Raw genomic sequence first — 15867 nt, forward strand, 5'->3', positions numbered from 1 at the left:
TAAAGGTAAATTAAAAAAATAACCAATGTGGTTTAAATCGCAGTTCTGTTTGCTTACTAATATGCTCATCTCCTATATGTCCATCAAAGCAGCGTTGTGTGTGTGTTATTTTTGGGAGATTATTTAAAATTCTGACGGGTTCTCTGTGGGTTGATATTTTGACTACAGACGAGGTCATATCTTGACAAAGAGAGATCTACTGAAGCTTAGTGTAAGAACTACTGGACTGTAATCATTGAACCTGTAGACATGTAGCAGAATACACCAAACAGAATATCAAAATGTACTGATTTTAAGGCCTATTCAAGAAACAAATATTTGACTACACTACTATACTAAGTAAAGGTACTTATACACTATTTTGCGAGATGTTTTGCAATCACTAGTCCAGATGCTGTTCCTGTTACAGATTATTTATATTACACAGTATATGAGTGTACTTATGACTTTTATCTCTTTTCTACTCTGTAGAAATGTGTAAACTGTGGTAGGCTATGTGAGACCAGTTTTATTGCACTTCATCTGCTAAATGACTAAATGTAAGTGTATGAGATAAATACAACAAAAGAGAAAATGTGAAGCCGAATATGACTGAAGGAGGAAGTGCACTGTTGTTTGTGTGAGGCAAGATTCTCTGAAGTGTGGGTTTAAGGATGTCTCTAATGACACATTGCATGCAAACATTTTTGTAACCTCTTAACATGCACAGGGGCCATGGAAAAGGCGTTTTAATCATGTCTGCATATATATTAACTTTGTTACATTATTCTTCAATCAAAAACTATGCATCATTTGAAAGCTAAACACTCAACATACATGTTCTGAACTTGTTTTTGCAAACAATAATATTGTGCTGGGTAGGTAGGGATAAAAAAAGTGTTAAAGTAACTCTGCAGCAGCCCAGTAAGTGTTATACTTGAAGGCAACATTCCCTGCAATCCCATTTTTCAACCTTTAGTTAGTGTGTAATGTTGCTGTTAGAGCATAAATAAAACCTGCAAAATGATAAAGCTCAAAGTTCAGTGCCAAGCGAGATATTGTCTTTAACAGAATTCGCTTTTCAAGGACTAAAGAGAACGGCTGGAATCGGACTACAGCCCTATACCTCCCAGGCAGGGGCGTCGCAACCGTTGGGGATGTGGGTGTTACTTTTCCCGGTGAGAGGGTTAAACACCCGCACTTTTTTTGCAGTTTTTCCGCAGTTTTGTACAAACGCCTTACAGCAGTCGCTCCTCCGTTTCTCTTGCCGCTCTGTGTCTGCGCTCGATGCGGCTGCTTCCTCTCCCCTCCCACTCAAACATAACACCGGCTTTGAGTATGACCGGATGGTGATTGGCTGTTCTGCCTTAAGTCCCGCCTCTATTGGTGTGTTAGATTTATAGGTTAGCTCCAGCTGAAGAGGCGGGAACGGTAATGGTTATTTACGTCTTTCTTTTCCAGCGACTTTGAGTGTTTATGCTTTCGAGGTTTTTAAATAACCTTGATAGGTGTTTGGGGAGATGTTCTGTTTATTTTTTGTTGATATGTCGAGTGTTTTCTGAATTATATTTAGTTTTTAGACTAATGCTAATTGCAAATTGGGATATTGTTCAGAAATAGCTAAATTCGTTTATTTATGTGGCATGCAATGTATAAAGTAACTGTGATGAAGAAGGCAGGGAATTGACGAGGAGGAGGGACAAATTGTCCTTGTTAAGCAGTGTATCGTGATATATTTTGATATTTTGAACATTGTTTTTTTTATTAGTTGAATACGTTTGTGGGTACTTACCTATTATGTTTGATTGTACCTGTTGAAGAACTATGAACGAAAAGTGTATATTATTTTAATGTTTAAAAACAGAAAATTGTTGCATTATTTATACCACCAGAGAAAAAGCTTTGTGTGGGCGTTATATCTCCCCTTTTCAAGGTGCAAGTAAGCATTCTTTAGCGGTCACAGTCCTGTCAGACCAATGTCACTATCAAGCTTTCCACTGTCTTTCTCCCCTGGGATTATTAAAGTATTTCTGATTCATTAGCAAGTCTTTTGAGTTTTGACTTATCTTATGTGTTCCGAATGTGTTTTTATACTTTACTAGTATCACACATTTAAATGGGAAGCTTTTTATATCTTGTATGTTATACGTTTTGTACCGTTCTGTCATTACATTCAACGTTTTCATTGTTAACAAACAAAACACATCCATCCCCCGCACTTTTGAAAAGCTTGCTACGCCCCTGCTCCCAGGTACATGATGTTACTAGTACGATTGCTGAGCCCGTTTTTGAGCCTACACATGAAAATGCATGTTTGATCTAAAATGGTGGTAACTCATGTATTCTTTGGAATACAGACTTACGGTTGGTCTCGTTTGAAAAAACAAAAGTAGCTGCTTATTGCAAAAAATATGATACAGACAGAAAAAAATTAAGGGTATGTTGTTAGGTTTGTTATAAAAAATAAATTTAAAAAAGTTTATTCAGTCAGAGAATTTTTAGGCCAGTGACTGTTCTCAGTTGCAGTTCTTTACATAATTATTTCTTCAGTGAATCTGCAAAATCCCTTTTTATGACTTTTTGTGAGTATGTGTGCATGTGTGTCTGCAAAACACAATGTCAGTGTTCTGTAATGTTGTCATCTATTTGTGCCTTCAGACTGTTTAGTCTTGCATAACATTTAGCAATCTGGATCTAACTTGAACATCCGTCATGACCATGTGTGCGTACAGTTCAGCAATACAGTTTGACAGCAAAGTTCATCTGTAAGTCACTTTGGGAAAGCGTTAACTAAATGAATAAATGTAAAGGTAAATTAGAAAAGTAACCATTGTTTTTTAAATTGGTAGTTCTGTTTGCTTACTAATATGCTCATCTCCTATATGCCCATCAAAGCAGCCTGTGTATATGTGTTATATTTGGGAGATTATTTAAATTCGGACGGGTTCTATGTGGGTTGATATTTTGTGTATATCTATTTATCTAGTGAAGCTTATTGCAAGAACTACTGGACTCTAATCCTTGAACCTATAGACATGTATCAGAATAGAATACTTTGTGGTATTATAATGGATCACATCCATACAGGAAATTGGAGCTATCAAAATGTATTAATGTTAATGCCTCTTCAAGAAACAAATACTTGATTATACTTTACAGTAAAGGTACACTACTTCTTAAAACATTAAAAATAATTTTAAAACTTATTCAAAAACATGAAAAAATTAACTTTAAGTTAATTTTAAGTTTTGATAGCTGGGTATCAGGGTATTATTTGGCCAAGATGTAAAATATACAACTGTGGGAAATATATATGTGTGACCAGTCATACATTTGACCGAGATTCGGCTATTGCATGGGCTGTATGTGGCCAAGTTCTTGCAACGTGACATGGTCCACTCATGGAGCGTAATTCATTGCTGTATATGGGCCAAGTGAATGTGGGTTGTGTGGCCCATCACTGGGCCAAACCAATTTTGCTATGTGGGCATTTTGCAAGATGTTTCGTAATCAGTGCGGAATCTCTTCCTGTTACAGATGTTCAACAAAACTCTCATAGACAACATTCTCATAGACATTGATCCAACAAACACCAGTGGTTTCAAACTTTGTTGGATCAGTGTCAGTTAATCTTAACCTTTAAGAGTTGTCTGTGTGTGGTATAACTATACAACTTTTTAATGTTTATCATGTCTTTTCTATCTTTAAATGTTATTTCTACGTATGTATGTTAATCTTGAATTATTATTATTATTATACTGTAACTGTAAAGCTATAATCTATTATCTTTTACTATACATGCATTTGACGTGCAACAATCTCATTTCAAAGGTGCTGGGTTGGTAGGGATGAAAAAAGTGTTAAAGTTGCTCTGCAGAAGCCCAGTAAGTGTCATCCTTAATGAGCCCACGAGTTGCTGTTCACACATCTCGCACATGTCAAAGTCATATAAACTAAAGGCCCTTTTTTACAAATATATAAAGAATAGGATTTTCAGAACTCTTTGGCTTTATTTAAAAACAAGTACCAATACAAAATGAATTGAAATTACAACAAAAAACAGAAATGACCATTGTTTCACCATTATTTGTAGTACATACTGCATTACGAATAAAGTTTCTAAAAAAGCAAGAAAAAAGTGTGTATTGGTGCATACAGCAACAGATAAGATCTAAATAAAAATGTGAGAAACACAAAGTAGACCTAACAAGAGAACATGGTCATACTTTTGCAACTCAAATCGAAATGATCTCTAACTGTGGGTAATCTGTTGGGTGATCACAGAGACAGAACGGGCACGAGTTTTGATTTCACGAGACATCTGACACCAGGCACATGGATAACAGAAGCAAAGAGTGCAAAAGTCATCACAGCATGAACCCTAGGAATCAAAGAAAGTGACAGTGTTACATTAACACCACTGAATTCACATGACAATAAAATCTTTTCCTTAATTAGGTTTAATATTATATTTAATTTAAGGTATATATAAACACTAAAATAAAATGAATACAAATTAATGTTCAATTACTAACAAGCTAAACCAGCACATTCTTTAAAACATACTTTGCACTCATTGGAACAAAGGAACAGGCAGGCTATAAATATTGCCCTGATGAACACTCCTTAGGTATAAACAACACCTGTATCTAAACAACCAACAACACACAAAGCAGGGTAGTAAATACCTGACAGAAACCAATGAAATAATGAGTAACCATGGGAATAAATAGGGAGGTGGGTATGGTTAAAATGAGTGGCAATGGCAACAAACGAGGGAGCAAAGTAGCAGGGAAACACTACTGCTTTATCCCAATTCGCACACTATCCGTCTTAAATAGTATACGAAAATATAAATGTTATCTCCCAAATCGTAGTATGTTGAAAAGAGTATTCAAACGATTCCCGGATGGGCTACTACTTCCGTTAGAAATCCAAAGAGCTGGAGCACGTTCAAGCACAAACCGGTTTTTGCCACAGGGTTGGAAGAACGTTATCTCTTCGCAGTAATAATAACAATGAGCTATTCAGCCACCTAAAAACACTGCAAGGAAATATCTTTCACCGTGATCATTACACTGCAGTATATTAATTCACGTGTCTTCACAGGATCTTCATGGGATATGTGAACGCACCGAGTCCAGAAAATCACTGGCAGTGTGAATGAACAAAATGTAACAATCCCGGGACAAATTCCTGGACACATTTTTAGTGTATTTTACAAGATCTTTGTGTGAAAAGGGCTTTAGTTGCAACTCTTGCGTCATCACAACAGGGTGTTCAACCGCACCACCGTTTCTGAACGCAGCCCAGAATGACTCTAACGGCTGATATTAACCACAAATCAACGCATGTAGCGTATAGGCTGAACTGCATTAATAAAATTAGATAACTTATGCATCCCTAAATTAATAAATATAACCAGTTAACATGACATATGAAACAATAAATGAATAAGTACTTAAATGGAAAGAAGAGCTGTATGTTGATGTGTGTGAGAGTTAATGCGCACAATGTCCCAGTGTGTGCATATTGTTTATCTACACACTTAATTGTATATTCTTATTATAAAAAAATTGGGGCGCAGAATAAGCAACTAATGACAAACCAGTTCAGACAAAGGCTGAGATCATAACACAAAAACATTAACCTTTCACCTTAATGCATTAAAGCGTTTAATCTGGGTTATAATTGGGGCTCCAGAGCATTGCATGCGTGTGTTCAAGTTCAAATTCTACTCCTGATGGGCAGGATTTAACTTACTCTGTGTTTTAGTTAAAAACGTTAATTAATAAATAACCCACTGCACACATAGTTCTAATCTTGCTACATTTTACTTTTTATATATTAAACATATACAAGGAAAGAAAGAAGGAAAAGTTATATACCGACCCAGAAAAAGTTTAAATATAACAAAATGATACCATAACTACAGTATGTGTTTTATGCTACGCAATGTACAACAGCATTCAAATCTCTGGTCAGATTTATTTGTCCACTCTAACAAAATCTTATTACTGTTTCTTACTTATTTTTCCCATAATCGAAGAGTTTATAAATCGTTCAAATGTTTTTCTTTAAGTGTATAATGTTACCTGGTTTGTATGTGGATTACATTTAAATGTGCATGTGTTTGTGTGGGTTTGTGAACTCACATGGATATTATATCGCTCTCTTGTCTTCTGGCGGAGACAGCATGACACTATCATGCAGCAGTCTAACAACGGCATGCAGAAACACCATCCAAATTGAGACACAGTCTGACACTGCATGCAAGGGAAACAAAACAGGCCACAGCAACCTAAAACAGACACACAAAAAAATATTTAGGAATATGACTTGTTTTAGCCCAGAATTATATTTCATGTACTTTTCTCAAAAAGACTATATGTACACAGGGTGAAGTTAACTTTTTTCATATATGTCGAAACGTATAGATCATTTCATCGGACGCACACGCCTGACCAGAAGTCAACTTCCGGTTTGTCTTTGGTTACAATGTTACAATTTATTCTATATTTAATTTATAATATATATAATATATAATATAATGTCAATTTACACGAATTTTTTTGTATAGTAATTGTATTAAATTAAATCTACTCAAGAGTTGTTGCCATTGAAACCATATATAGCTTAATTTCCTCTTTATGGTTGTTGATGTACGATATTGCATTTGGATAATTTGACTCCCTCATTGACCGTAATCTAGAAGCGACCAAGTGAAAAAGTTATTGTTCCCTATGGACTCTTCGTGCGTTGGATGTTAGTGAGCTGGCTGAGACAAAATGCAGAATGCAGAATGCCTTGTGCTTACAAAAACACTGAACAAAATGTGCTTTCCGGTATAACTTGTTTTTTTTCACATTCTGACAGAGATTTAGTGACGCAGTTGCATTGTGCCTAAATCTTATTGAATCTGTCAGTAAAACCTCAAGGCTCCACCCCCCTCTATCTTGACTGAACTGCAGTTTATTCCACAACTGAATGTCTTGCAAGGGTAAATTTGTCATTAATTAAAGATCTTGTGGTTTTAGAGTGTAAGGGCAAAAAGGGGATGTGCTCTGCACAGGTTGAGACCTGTCTGTGCAAGTGCCTGCTCCTTTAAGTACTACATTGTTCCTCCAAAATGCAACCTGATAAACCAAGACAACACGGTCATGCCGATTTGCCTTATTTAACATTAGAAAGGTTAGACCCTATCTCACTGAGAATGCAGCACAACTCCTTGTCCCAGGCCCTTGTAATCTCAAGGTTGGACTTCAGCACTGCTCTCCTTGCTGGTTCAGAATACAGCAGCATGCCTCGTCTTCCAATTTATGACACCCCTTTTCATCTCTCTCCACTGGCTACCGGTTCAAGCCCGTGAAGAGTCTTGTATTGCTTCTCAAAGGGCAGTAAATCACTTTCATGCTCATTCTCCTTCACAACTCCTTCCTAGAGGAACATTCTTCCTTACTCAGTCCAGTCAACAACATCTCTCACAACATTAAAAAACTATTTAAAACCCAACTCTTCTGTGAATACTTAAAGGAGTCCTATGAAAAGGCTAAAAAGAAAGTTATGGTTTGTTTTAAATGTAATGCAATGTGTATAAACGATTTAAGGTTAAAAAACGCTGTATTGTCCACATACCGTGCTTGTTTGTATCTCCTCTTTACTCCGCCTCTCTGAAACCCACAGATTTTTTAACAAAACTCATTGCTCTGAAAAGCGAGGTGTGCTATGTTTGGCCAATTAACCAGTGTGTAGTGATTGGTCGAATACTGCAAGTGATTGACAGAAATGTTGCACCTCTTACCATGTTGGAAAATCAGGTTCCAAAGCAATTGTACTGACAGTACTGACTCGTGTATACATTTGGGCGGTCTTAGTCAACTCATCCCACGCGCTGCCGTGGATTTGTGGGAGTCTGGTTACACGAGGCGTTTCAGGAGGTCTTTGTGAGCATTCACTTTAAGGTAGAATGTCTAAAACATGCATGGGCAATTTATAACACACCAAAGACACAGAAAAACATGTGTTTGCACCATATTAACTGGCAAATGAAAAAAAAACACTAAACCTCTCTCTTTCTCTCAACAGGTATTGGCACAGATAAAACCAAACCGTTAAGGAGCTGAGGGAGAAACTTCTTGAGTCGCCAATTATCGTAAAACTTGTATCTTCCTGTTTATTAATCATGATAAACATAAGTAGGCTAAGATAACAAAAAATATGTTTCCTCCCAAATACAACCTCAGGTGTTTAAACCCACATAATTAATGACATTCCCTCTTTCTCGTCGTCACATGACAGTCACCTCATCACATGGCTCCCACAGGTATTGTTCTGGATTTCGTGGAAATTAGTAACTTGGTATTAGCACTTATTGTATTATTGCCCCTGTATGAAAAATCGCTTTATCGCTCCCTGAACTCTCTGTAAGTTGCTTTGGATAAAAGCGTCTGCTAAATGACTAAATGCAAATGCAGATGTAAGTCTCTACCACTGACATACAAATACAACATCCATAAAAACAATTCATAAATACCATATTAAAATCATAACCCTGCTTTCACTAGAAAAAGGAACAGAAAATGTAGAAATGTATTTCCCCTTTTCACATGAGTAGTCAAAAATCTTTTGTAAAATGGCTCCATATACAACATTTCAGATATTAATAAGTAAATAAACATATATAATCTGTATTAAAGTGGAATTCCTAACCAGATTATAATGATTGAACAGGATTAAACAAACGTCCAGATAAAATTGGAATTTTATGGCCATTTGACATTTACACGTTGAGACAACATTACAAGTCTAATATGCAAAAAGTGTAATATGCAAATGTCTCAATGTGTAAATGTCAATATAAAGCCATAAAATTATGATTATAATTTTTGGCAGTCTTCATGTATGGAGTATTGTCCACAAGGTCATGGCTCAATATTAACTGGCTATGAGGGGTCAGTAGGTGACTTACAGGTGCTCATATCGGAACAGCAGTCACAGATCCCTGTGGTCCAGGTTCCAGAGGACACTTGATGCTGGGTTGTCACGATAGTTTGTTGTACTGCCATGACTGCATGGGATTTTGAGAAAATGTTACAAAACGATCTATTTATTTTATACTTACATGTTTAAAGTTACAGGTGTATAGTGTCATTATGTTTATTTACTGTTAATTAACATATTTCCAATAAACAAGTTCCAAACTGTCTCTCCTTTAAGTACTTTTTGCAGTTAGTAAATTTAAATCTTAATGGCTGAATCGCTTGACTGCAACAGGTAAAATATTTCTGCAAAAATCTAAATCTTAAACTCTATTTTCTTCAACAGAATGATGCTGTTGGATCTAAGTACCGAGTTGATTTAACGCCGTTAAATATTAGTTTAAACGTAAGAAAAGATCGCATACATTAACTAAACGTGTAAGATTTTACTTTATCCATACAAAAATAGGCTATGCTACTCTTTTCGACGAACGTTTGTAAAAAAATAGGGTTCGTTTGATTTATTAAGCAATTACAAAATGTGACTGCAGACTGACAAAATGTTACGTGAATAACCGAAGTGAATAACGTTTGAATTTAAACGTTTTAAGATATTAATGTTGTTACTTACTTTTGCAGGTGCGGCTTTGGTGGGCTTCTGTGAAATGAAACCACCCGTTCGGAGACCTCAAGAGACTTTATTTTCCAGGAAACGCTTTACAGATTGCATCTGTGCAAAGTTTCGATTTACGTCATCATCACCATCACGCAACGCTGGATAATAGTTCTGGAATTATTCACTACATTTAGGCCTATTCGTTTACGATGTGTTTAATTGTCAAAAAAAAAAGGCGAATCTGTTATTTATCCACGAATCAAATGTTTGATCTTACTATAAAAAAGAGGGGATAGTTGTAATTGAATAGCCTATATTCTTATCTACATAGCGCAAGTTTAGCTCGTCGTCATTTAACTTAAATAAATGTCACCTAATCTATGTATCACAAGTCTCAGATAATCACATTGGCCTTCAAGAGGATCAATAGGCCTCAAAAACCTTAGAAAAACAAGTATGTACAGTAGGCCTCATATTAGACTCGGACTCGTTTATGAAATGTTGCGTAGAAACCGTTCTAAATTAGATTTTACGATCATTTCTTAAAGTGCGTACGTGTGATTCATTGAACGAACGTACGCACAGCAACGGGCACATATAACAAGTGAATTGCACATTTATCTTTGCTATTCGTGTTGAAGACCCAGATTTGAGTCTTCTCATGACACGTCGCAATTCATACCTCTCTGCCTGTACGATACTGGTTTAGATTACAATATTGCAACCCAGATTAAAATTATTTAGCCCTAGAGTGCTCACACTTCTTAACAAATAGGTTAATATGTACTTTTCATCAAAACGTAGGCTACAAGATACAAGATGAAAAATGTGTCAACTAGAAAACAAGTTTGCGAAAGTAAACAGCAAATAAAAAAATCCTATTTACATGACAGTGCCAAAACAGATGCCGCAACAAGATGTCAGAAATGTCATACTGTGATGATGATGACCTCTGGTGGTGAATTTGCAGGTATACATTTGATAAGAAAGAGAGAAGATATCTGGGGGACAAAATGGACTTTTCTATTATAAACTTATGAATATTTAAACATGAATATAATATAACTTTTACTGTATCTAACTTACTCATTTTGAAAGCATGTACCCCAACAATACAGGTGCATCTCAAATTTAGATTATGAAAGTTTTTCTAAGTAAAGGTAAATCAACATTTCCATGAAGCTTAACAACATACAGAGGCATATAAAGTGGTCTAAAACATCTTGGTATATGGATACTTGGGAAAAAACACACCGAAATGTTTTTAATCTTAGTTAGAAAAATAGGTTTAGTTTAACAGTCAGTAGGCTACATTCTTCTAGCCCATGCTGCACACCCCACCTGTCAACACTCCAGTTCTCGCCGGGAGTCTCCCGTTTTTCGCTCCTATTTCCCACCACCCTCCCGTTTTGTAATTTCTTCCGTAAAACTCCCTTATTTCAGTTATTTCTCCTGAATCTCCATTGAAACCCGGAATAACGGGAACCGGAACGCGTCCGCGTGGACAGGAGGGTGGCTCCGTGGCATATAGCTACTGCCCGGTTGTCCACTGCGGTCAGGCCAGCCTCCACTTTGAGAACGTCGGTCAAGCCAGCCCTCACATTGGTTTTCTGCGCGCGCATATATGAAAGATTGCGGTAGGAGCGCGGGACGACATATTTCAAAATAAAATCGGTTTCGCACTCTTTCATTTGTAGCTGTTTTAACGGTTGCAATTGATGTTGCTAGTGCAATGAAAGACGACGTAAAAGGGTTACTATGCAGTTTCTATAATGTTTTAGGTGGGGTCTCTAGGCCATTGATAAGGTATTTTGGTGGTTATAAGAGTGTTGCTATGCAGTTTGTGTGGCGTTCTGGGTGGTTGCAAGGCCATTGCTTAGGCCAGGGGTGTCCAATGTCGGTCCTGGAGGGCCACAGTCCTGCAGAGTTTAGCTCAAACTTGGCTCAACACACCTGTTTGGAAGTTTCTAGTCTGCTTTTTGAGACCTTGATTAGCTGTTCAGGTGTGTTTGATTAGGGTTGAAGCTGGCTTAGGCATTCTGGTAGTTGGTTTTGACCTAGTGGGCCAGTTGCAACATAGTCAATATCCTATATAGACTGTTTTTTTCTCTATGTTCAGATAGGGATTAAAAATAAACTACCTGTTTCTTGAAAATGATTTCACCTCAGAATCATAGTAAACAATCTCAGATTGGCACTCAAACAATATCAGGGCTTTCCTTTGTTAATACTTCCCATGTCCACTGGAAGTTTCTGGTAAGTAGATGATTCTTTTTTATATTAACTGTTTATATTTAAGACCATTTTTTCGTATCAAATAAAATGTTTTTTATTAAATAAAATAAAATGTTTTTTATTTTATTTAAAAAAATAAAATGTTTTTTATTTTATTTAAAAAAATAAAATGTTTTTTATTATGTTTCAATGTTTGATTTCAGTTCATAAATGCTTTGAACCATACTGTTTATGTGGTCAACCCATCAAAGAGTTCCAAAGAGAAAGCTGAATCCTGGGGCCCGTTCTTCGTACGTCGCTTATTACATCCGAGATCAAATGACACATCCGAGATGATATCATCGTGCTAATCATGATCCGGCTAATTGGGTTCTTCGAACACACCTGCTGTTTATGATTAGTATCGCTGGATTGAGTTATCTGAGATAATTGCGCGTTCATGCGCTTGTTTAAAAGGGGATATGTATCGATAGTAGAAACAATGATCAGCAACGCTGCTATTGGCTGCTCACATGGCAAAAGAGCGCGCTCAGTTTTTCAACGCAGCAGAGCAAGAATTATTACTGGAAGGGTTTGCTATGCTTACAGTAATAATTTGAAAAAATAATTAAAACGCCAGTGGAGAGGGCTGGCAAAAAGTAGCAGACAAATTAAATGCGTAAGTGTTCCATGTTATGGTTATATCACTTACAATTACAGTATATAGTCTTATTTTAATAATTTCATATATATTTCAATTTTCGTAAATAATTTGTTGCTGCGTTAAATTATGTCTATAATCCAAATTGCTTGTACAGTCATTTCGACAAATAAATATTGAGTTAATTTCTTTGACTTGTGAAGGTGAAAGCTGTATAACTAATGTAATTTTTTTTGCAATTTGATATTGATCATATTTTCTCCTTGTGTATTGTAATGCCATTGAGTTCTCCTCTTTTGTGTAGTTTTACATAATAAACCAACACTTTTATCTGTTCCCAAGAAAGTGGTGTCTGAAATATGTGCAGTAAGTGGACATTTATAACTTTACATCAAAAGGAAAGAAAGTGCAACACTTTGTAAAACCCATTTTTCTTTTGCACAGGACAGTGAAGAAACTCTCTCAGATGACTGTCCTTTGGAGGAATTACTTGTAAGTGCACAAATAACTTTATTTAATTTATAGGTGTGGACACATTATTTCTGACTGCAATATAGGAGGAGGAAACGCCTACAGACAGGCCTACAGCACAAAAATATACAGAGGTCGGCAGTCTACTTTTCCTTTTTCTGTTGCATGAGGCTTGTTGAGTTTTTTTTTTTTTTAATGGCACAGGGGGATATCCGTACCCTATATAAACAGAATCTTCAACATAAAATTGAGTATTTTGCTCTTAAAAAAACAAAAATTAAGGGGAGAAATTGAACTTGACACCTTAAAGAAGAAAAAACTGGCACTAGAGATTGATTTGCTTCAAAAGAAACTTCAGAGTAATTGCTTAAACCCTATTTTTCACAAAGAGCACTATTGCTGCCCTTGGATAACTATATATCTTATTGCAGGCAAAAGATGACCATCACTGGCTTTTCTTGAGAAACAATCATTGAAATAAAACTCCATGAACTAAGCATGTTGTCTTCTATTATTCATTTAATGAAAGTTTATGTGTAAAAAAAAGAATTCATAAAATCGTGTTCCACAATACTGTCCTGTGCAGCTCTGCCACTATTGGTCCAAGTGCACTGGCTGGAGGTCATCATCAGGCTGCACCTCCACCACAGGGGTCCTCTCCAGGTGCAACCCTCAGACCCTTAAGACACTGAAATCTTCCTTTAGTTGGCCAAAGGTCATTTCAATGCGTGGCCTTGTCCTGGCTAGAGCTGCATTGTAACGGGTTTGTGGTCCAGGGAATGGTGTCATGAAGTACTGCCTGCCTGAAGGCATAGCCCCTGTCGCCAAACAGGATCCCATCGTCAGCACCTGGGAAAATGCAGTTTTGATAGGCTCAGAATAAAATTATGTAATACAGTGAGTTTTAAATAATTTTTCCTTACCACGTTCAAATAATGTGCATAAATGTGACTCTCTGAAAATCTTGGAGTCACCCACAGAACCAGGCCATGTGGCTTCCACATTTGTGATGTGGAACATGGAGTCGCACACCATCTAAAATATTTGAAATCAGTCTGCATACTTTTTGATTACGTTACTTTTATTTATTTATTGCTTATCTGGAATATGAATAATTGTTATAGTAATTTACTTGCACATTTACACTGTGAAATCCCTTTCTGTTCAAAAAATCCCCTTCATTTGGGCCAGGTGGGGCCTTGATGGGGACCTGTGTGCAGTCTATGGCACAAATAACATTAGGGAAGCCTGAGGAACAAATACTGTAAGTCCTAGGCTACTTTTTGGCATGATCATGATTCCATGATCTTCATTAACAATTATAATGTACCTGCAATGGCAAAAAAAATCTGCTTCACAGCCTGTGGTCTTAAGTGGCATGGAAATACCACAAAGCCCCTTAAAAACTGTTTGAGTGACAGATAAACTTTGCGAGTGGCACGACATACAGCATTTTTACCCAGGTATTCTGCATCTCCAATAGTGTAAAGGAAAGTGCCACTCGCAAAGAATCGCAAAGCTATTCAAACTGTGCAGTTGTTAAACCCCGACTGCGACGAGTCGAACATTTAACGTGTGGCTCCAACAAGTTGATAATGTATATTACACCCTCCTGAGAAAAACGATATCTCTCAATCAGTAGATTATCGCGCTGCGCTAAAGGATCCTGTCGATCTCGCAAAAAGCGATTAATTCGAAAAGCTCTTTGAATTATTCTGGTACCTTCAGCAACGCATTCCTGACGTAAAAACGGACAAGACATGTCTGCGAAAGACTTCCCATATCACCTTCGCTTATAAAGCCGTGATGTAATCCTGTTTACATGAAGTAAGCCTGCTCCCGAGAAGGTTCAAGCTTACGGACCTGTTGCTATGACAGCAAGTCCAGGATGAGCTTCGAAGAACCAAACAATCCAAGATCATGCCAAATCGTCAACAATCAAATCCAGCTAACCGAGTTAGCGACGTACGAAGAACGGGCCCCAGGTGTGCTGCAAAAAACTTCAGGTATTTGTTTTTGTATTCGTTTTGTTTAACAGAAGTATTGACACTCAAAATGTGTGAGGACTCTGCATACTTGATGTACCATGCTCTACACCTCTTCAGATGGTTTAATGCTGATCCAGAATATTTTTTTAATTTTATTTAGCATATTTTAATGAAATGAATGATATTGACAGATATCAAACAGTTATACAAGCTATGAAACATTGTCTGTCCACGATTTTGCAGCTCACACATTTTATGGGGGAAATTAATTACCCAATTAAATCATATTATTATTACATTACTATTTTTTATCTAAAATTGGATCTGAAATTTTGTCTGCTTATTATTCACTCTTTACGCCACGATACTTTAAAATTTGTTTCAAATGTACCTATTTTTTTCTGTGTTCTAAATATCAATTTCAATAACTAACATAACAAATCACATTCAGCAAGTACCTAAAAATAAGAACAGATTGCCATGGGAAAACAGAGTGGCAGAACATAAAATGGAAAGGAGGAGTGCTGACCCATCCAACCCAGCAGGATGCCAGTAACTGTGGCGTCATTGTCACCATGGTATGTGAAGTAATGCAGAGTAATATGTGAAATATAATTTTATCTTTAACTTGGTTCTGCCTGTGGATTTTTCTACATTATACAAATAAACATTTGGAATGGTCTCTTAGTTTTTTCCGCAGCTGTATCTAATGAATTGAATGTTGGTGCTTGTTTAGATTGCAAGGGAAGTGTTAACGGGACTTCCAAAAAAGAAATGGCAATTGAAAGAGGAGTAATGGGTGCCCAGATACTGGAATCATCAGGTTTGTTAAGGAAGTGATTGTATGTACCATGGTGCAGTGATAACCAAATGCAGCTTTGTCAGCAATACACTCATAAAAATAAAGTGCTTTAAAGGTTGTTAACAGCGATACAATAGAATAACCATTTGTTGTTCCCC

General features: G+C 36.6%; 2 protein-coding genes across 2 annotated transcripts; both read right to left on the reverse strand.

Moving 5' to 3' along the window:
- Window positions 1–3969: 3969 nt before the first annotated feature.
- On the reverse strand, window positions 3970–9730 carry ponzr1 (plac8 onzin related protein 1). The gene is made up of 4 exons (XM_056757314.1): window positions 9589–9730; window positions 8948–9046; window positions 6135–6280; window positions 3970–4360 (listed from the first exon to the last, which is right to left on the reverse strand). The coding sequence occupies exons 2-4, from the start codon at window positions 9042–9044 to the stop codon at window positions 4232–4234; spliced, it is 372 nt and encodes a 123-aa protein (XP_056613292.1). The 5' UTR covers window positions 9045–9046; window positions 9589–9730; the 3' UTR covers window positions 3970–4231.
- Window positions 9731–13418: 3688 nt separating this feature from the next.
- LOC130425788 (putative nuclease HARBI1) lies at window positions 13419–14694 on the reverse strand. Its single transcript, XM_056752171.1, has 4 exons — window positions 14642–14694; window positions 14052–14140; window positions 13843–13954; window positions 13419–13768 (listed from the first exon to the last, which is right to left on the reverse strand). Exons 1-4 carry the CDS (start codon window positions 14679–14681, stop codon window positions 13641–13643), a joined length of 369 nt encoding a protein of 122 aa, XP_056608149.1. The 5' UTR covers window positions 14682–14694; the 3' UTR covers window positions 13419–13640.
- Between the last annotated feature and the right edge of the window lie 1173 nt (window positions 14695–15867).

The sequence above is a fragment of the Triplophysa dalaica genome, chromosome 1 (assembly GCF_015846415.1).
Source record: "Triplophysa dalaica isolate WHDGS20190420 chromosome 1, ASM1584641v1, whole genome shotgun sequence".
Lineage (NCBI taxonomy): Eukaryota > Metazoa > Chordata > Actinopteri > Cypriniformes > Nemacheilidae > Triplophysa > Triplophysa dalaica.

Coding starts and splice junctions, on each gene's coding strand:
- LOC130425788 (XM_056752171.1), bottom strand. CDS start 14,681: ATGTCTTGTCCGTTTTTACGTCAGGAATGCGTTGCTGAAG. Junction 13,955..14,051: donor TTCACAGTGTAAATGTGCAA/GTAAATTACTAT, acceptor CAAATATTTTAG/ATGGTGTGCGACTCCATGTT. Junction 13,769..13,842: donor ATGCACATTATTTGAACGTG/GTAAGGAAAAAT, acceptor GCATTTTCCCAG/GTGCTGACGATGGGATCCTG.
- ponzr1 (XM_056757314.1), bottom strand. CDS start 9,044: ATGGCAGTACAACAAACTATCGTGACAACCCAGCATCAAGTGTCCTCT. Junction 6,281..8,947: donor CTGTTCCGATATGAGCACCT/GTAAGTCACCTA, acceptor TGTCTGTTTTAG/GTTGCTGTGGCCTGTTTTGT. Junction 4,361..6,134: donor GAGAGCGATATAATATCCAT/GTGAGTTCACAA, acceptor TTTGATTCCTAG/GGTTCATGCTGTGATGACTT.